A 5635-nucleotide genomic window follows, 5' to 3' on the forward strand; every position below is an offset into this window, starting at 1 on the left:
ATTATTATTATTATTAGGTGGCGAGCTGGCAGAATCATTAGCATGCTGGACAAAATGTTTAGTGGTATTTCATACATTTTTACATTCTGAGTTCAAATTCTACTGGGGTCAGCTTTTCCTTTCATCCTTTCAGGGTCAGTAAAATAAGTACCAGTTGTGTACTGGGGTCGATGTAATTAAGTAGCCCCTTCTCCAAAAATTTCAGGCCTTGTGCCTGAAGTAAAAAGGATTATCATTATAATTAAAAGTTTTTATAAATAAAATAAAATAAATTTTCAAGAAATCATTATAATTCTTTGACATTGTTATTGTTGCAGCTTCGCGCCGTTCTTTGACAGAGGCCCACATTCCTGGTTACACAGGTTACATTCCCAAAATCAAAGCCACTGACACAGGACTCGGCTGTCGCTACCATTCGTCCAATTCCATTGCATTAAAACAGTTCTGGAGCAGTCGATTACCAAAGGAGCAGAATCTAGAAATGTGAGTATGAGGTGGGACGGGGTAGAGGAAGTGATGCAGTAAGAGAGAAACCTTGGTTAGATAGAATCTCAGTAGAGATGAGAGATGCTAGGACAGACTGGGTAGAGCTGTGCATACAGGGAAGTGTTTGTGTGTACTTGGCAAAGCTTAAGTAGAAGCTGGAGAGAGTTTTTGTTACACAGAGCCCATATAAAATTTTGATAGAGTTTTGGAAAATTTTGGTGGAGTCTGAGAATAACTTTGAAATGACTTTGGTTACAGTGAACTTGTGTAGAATTTTGGTATAATGTTTGGTAGAATGTGGGAAGAACTTGAGAAAATATTCAGTAGAACTTTGTGATTGATATCGATTTTTATAAGGAAAAAAGATTGACACTGACTTTTGGATCAGCAGCATTTTTCAGATTGTAACTTTTGTTTTATATTTCTATCTGGTTTCTCAAGTATTTTATATAATTTTTATGTAATTTTTAACATGTTCACTACATTTTAATCATTGTAATGTTTAATATTCAACATGTTCACAATAACAGTTAAACCTTATTCATTATAATATTTAATCCTTTAGCATTTAAGCCAGCCATATCCAGCCAAAATAATCTACCTGTATTATCTTTAAAATGGTCAGATCCAGCCTCTCACACTTATCCTATAATATTCTAAAACTAAACAAGGCAGAAATGTTAGCACACGGAGTGAAATGCTTGGCAGTATTTCATCTGTCTACATTCTGAGTTCAAATTCTGCCGAGGTTGACTTCGCCTTTCATCCTTTCGGGGTCAATAAATTAAGTACCAGTTGCATACTGAGGTCAATCTAATCAACTGGCCCCCTTCTCCCAAATTTCAGGCCTTGTGTCTAGAGTAGAAAAGAATATTCTAAAAATAAACAATCACATCATTAAAATTTCAAAGCTATGAGATAATACAGGATTAATTCAAAACATTGTGAATAAACAAGCATTATGTTTGACAGAGAAATGTGAATGCTGAATGGTCAAACATTCTAACATGTCCATTATATTTAATTATGTTAATGTATTCACAATAAGTTACATGTTTAACATCTTCACATTTCTTATGGGTCAGTTTCTTTTTTTCTAAATTGCTTTCACAGATCAAACAAAAGTGACACAAGGATATACAGAATTGAGGGCATGATTCCTCACTACACGGGGTATCTACCACGTAAGTAAATCGTTTTTTTTTAACCGCAGGTCAGCCTTCATCCATCAGGCCTATTATCAACAGTGTTCCTGCCATGATCGTCTCATTTTCCCAGACATAATGTAATCACTAATGGTTGTTCTCTCCTGCAACTTTTCTGCATCGAGAGGTCACTGCTCAAGTACTACAGACATCATCACTCTTTGATGTCTGCTTTCCATGCTGGCATGGGTTGGACAGTTTGACTGGAACTGGCATGCTGGAGAGCTGCACCAGACTCCAGTCTGATTTGGCTTGGTTTCTATGACTGGATGCTCCCCCGAATGCCAACCCCTTTACAGTGGGTGCCAGGTGTTTTTAATGTGCCACTAGCATGAGTGCTTTTACATGGCACCAGCACAAGTGCTCTTTACGTGGCTGGCAGAATGTGTTTGTGGCACAGTTAAGAGACTTGCTTTTATGTGCCACCAGCATGGGTGCCATTTTCATGACACCTGTATCTGCCACAACTGCGATTTTAATCAGCTTGATGGGTCTTCTTTTCAAGCACGACATAATGCCAAAGGTCTTGGTCATTGCCTACATGAGGCTCAACACTCAAAAGGAGCTTGGCTACTTTGCCTCCATGAGGCCTGTTTGAAAGGAACTCAGCTGCCTTACCTTTGTGAGGCCCAAACACTCGAGAGGAACTCAGCCACTTTGCCTCCATGCGGCCCAGGAGCTTAGTCGCTTTGCTTCTGGAATTAATCATGAATTGTCTTAGCTTTGAGATCTCAAGGATAGGAAGGACATCCAGCCATAGAAACCATGCCAAATCAGACTGGAGTCTGGTGCAGCCCCTCAGCTTGTCATCCCTGGTCAAACTGTCCAACCCATGCTAGTATAGACAATGGACATTAAATGATGATGATGACGGTTATTTTATTCTTTTATTCTTTAGAATGGCATTGTTGGGTAGGTGTGAGAGGCCAGATCTGGTTGGTTTGAACATAGAACATGAATATTTGGGCTGGGCATGTCCAGTTTAAATGTTAAAGGGTTAGATGGAAATTTTGTGTATGTGTGTGTGTATGTTTGTGTTGTTTCAAAGAATCCTGCTTCTTTTTGATTGCAGAAAGCCGATACCAATATGGGAATACTTATGGTGACACCTGCCGTTCTTTGGAAGTGTGTTCTCGCCAGAAGATATGTTTTGATCACCATGAACAACAAATACGACCTTTCTCAGTCATTTTTTAATAAATACAGAAAATCATAATAAAAAAATAATAAATACAAAACTATACAAATTAATAATAATAATCCTTTCTACTATAGGCACAAGGCCTGAAATTTGGGGGGAGGGAACCAATCGATTAAATCGACCCCAGTATGCAATTGGTACTTAATTTATCAACCCTGAAAGGCAAAGTCAGCCTCAGCAGGATTCGAACTCAGAATGTGAAATGTTGGAAGAAATGCTGTTAAGCAGTTTGTCTGACATGCTTAATGATTCTGTGAGCTGACCACCTTCATATTAAGTACTAGACTTAAATTAAGTAAAATGGCTGATTTGAGCAACCAAACCCTTCAAGGTGGTGCCCCAGCATGGCAGCAGTCATTGAATAAAATACTACAGAAGAAACTCACAATAGGGATAAATTTAGAGAAAAACCCACAAAAATAGACAAACCCATATAGATAGGACAAACCTACAAAATTAGGACAAACTTACATAACTAGGACAAACCCATAGAAATAGTGGTAAACTCAGAAAAACAGGACAAACCCACAGAGATAGAGGCAAACTCAGAAGAATACAAACTCATAGATATAAAACAAACTGTTAGAAAGAGGGACAGATATTTAGAAATAGGACAAGCTCACGTAATTGAATTAGGGTAAAAAGCTGATGAGGACTTCGCCAAAGAGGAAGATGTCTGTTTCCAGCCCTTTCAATTCTGTCCACCATATAACTGCTTTTGCTAAGAGCACCAGACAGATAAACACTGCTTACCCATCCCAGCCAAATTAAGGATAAAATGACATGCACCCTATGGAATATGTTTGAAATAAGAGAACTCTTCACAAAAGATTGTGGATGGTTGAAATTGTTTTATTTTTGCCCCCTCCCCATGTCCCCTTTAATACATGTATTTACAAAAATAGAGTCATCTTTAAATAAAAATAATAATAATAATAATGGTGTGACTTCTTCCATTTTCTCATTCTCAGCTCTTTCTTGAAAATTTTCCTTTCAAAACTTTCATTGTTCTTATCTTTTCCACTTTTCTCTTTTTGGCAGCAACTTTGGCAATGTTCTGCTTCTGTTTCCTCTTGTAAGAAATGTCTGGTCGGGTAACAGCCTGCATTATTTGAAATAAAACAGAAACAATTGATGGTTTAACTGTAAAAACTTTTGACAGAAAAACAAATAAATATTTAAGTATGTATGTAGACATGGCTGTGAAGTTAAGAAGTTTGCTTCCCAGTCAAGAGCTTTGAGGTTCAATCCTTCCTTCTGTGTATCATCTAGGGGCAAGTGCCTTCTACTACAGCCCAAGTCTGACCAAAGTCTTGTGAATAGATCTGATACAGAAACTGAAAGAAGTTTATATATATATATATACAAGAGAGAGAGAGAGAGAGAGAATGAATAGTGAGACATCCGTACATTGTTGGATTTAAGAGACCAAGTCTTGTGCAACACCTTTGCCATTCCCTTGGTCACCAAAGTAGGTTCCAGTGACAAGCATTGCAAAATGACTGCTATTAATTCGACTGCAAGTTTTATGCCACAAGACATCTCTCTTAGAAAAACTGCCTTCCCCATGGCTTTGACAAAACCAACGGCAACTTCTTCTACCCTTGGAAAATCTATTTAACCCATAGATGGGACACTGACAAGTATTACCATTCCAGGTAAGAATGGACTTAGGAGTATGGTAAGTAAAGGTGACTCCATGCTTAATACAATACCAGGGTATATGTATATATATATATCCAGCTGTAGAAACCTTGCCAGATCACACTGGAGCCTAGTGCGGCTTCCTGCCTTGCCAGTCCCCAGTCAAACCAGCCAACCCATGCCAGCATGGAAAACGGACGTTAAATGATGATGATGACTTTTTCATGCTTGCATGGGTCAGACAGAATTTGTTGAGGCAGATTTTCTACAGCCAGTTACCCTTCCTGTCACCAATCCTCACCTGTATTCAAACAAGGTGATACTGTCCCAGGGCCAGACATACTTTTGCAGAACATCAAAAATGAATGGTACTGCTTGTATGGCAGTGACAGTACTTTTACAACCAGCATGCAATGTCAAGACAAGGAGACACAAACACACACAACACGCTTCTTTCACCCACAAAATCCCTGCACCAAAGTCTTCAGTCAGTTCAGGGCTATAATAGAAGACGCTTACTCAAGGTGCCTCGAAATGAGACTGAACCCAGAGCTATGTAGTTAGGAAACAAGCTTCTTAACCACACAGCCACACCTGTGCCTATATACATATAAATTGAAAAGTAACACAGAAAACACAGTCATTGTTAATGTCTTATATGACATACATGTGTTTCATGAGATCAGCCGACTTAATTACGCAAGCATAAAACCCAGTTATGTGAATAAATGCTGCTGGTCCCCATTCATCGGTGTTACTCAGCAAGTGAAGTGAAGTGCAGAAAATAGTGAATAACTCACCTCAACTGCTTTCCTCTGTTTACGGGAGGAAATTCGCTCCATCCGTACTTTCTGTGCTTGAGCAAACTTCTCTGAGAAGACGGTGGTGCCAACTGTTTTCTTTAACAGTTCCAACACTTCTTGGGTCAGTGCTTTTAACTTTGGATCTGAAATAATAATAATAATAATAATAACAATAATGGCTTCAAATTTTGCCACAAGGGCAGCAATTTTGGGGGAGGGGTATAGTCGATTACGGAAACTGATAGATGGAAACTGAAAGAAGCCTGTCAAGTGTATGTGTGTCTTTGTGTCCATGT

At 38.6% G+C, this 5635-nt stretch overlaps 2 protein-coding genes across 3 annotated transcripts in view; one reads left to right on the forward strand and one right to left on the reverse strand.

Moving 5' to 3' along the window:
• Positions 1-3836, forward strand: part of LOC106873503 (protein FAM166B) — a 16999-nt gene extending 13163 nt beyond the window's left edge. For both annotated transcript variants that reach the window (XM_052975738.1, XM_014920888.2), the window contains exons 5-7: positions 318-483; positions 1600-1670; positions 2764-3836. In XM_052975738.1, the coding sequence (XP_052831698.1) occupies positions 318-483; positions 1600-1670; positions 2764-2888 (362 nt within the window). In that variant the 3' untranslated portion in view covers positions 2889-3836. The remainder of the gene's footprint in view (positions 1-317; positions 484-1599; positions 1671-2763) is intronic.
• LOC106873497 (small subunit processome component 20 homolog) overlaps positions 3738-5635 on the reverse strand; it is a 79953-nt gene continuing 78055 nt past the window's right edge. Inside the window, exons 60-61 of the mRNA XM_052975687.1 lie at positions 5337-5482; positions 3738-3994 (exon numbers count right to left, since the gene is read on the reverse strand). Of these exons, the coding sequence (XP_052831647.1) occupies positions 3860-3994; positions 5337-5482 (281 nt within the window). The 3' untranslated portion in view covers positions 3738-3859. The remainder of the gene's footprint in view (positions 3995-5336; positions 5483-5635) is intronic.

This window comes from Octopus bimaculoides, chromosome 22 (genome assembly GCF_001194135.2).
Source record: "Octopus bimaculoides isolate UCB-OBI-ISO-001 chromosome 22, ASM119413v2, whole genome shotgun sequence".
NCBI lineage: Eukaryota > Metazoa > Mollusca > Cephalopoda > Octopoda > Octopodidae > Octopus > Octopus bimaculoides.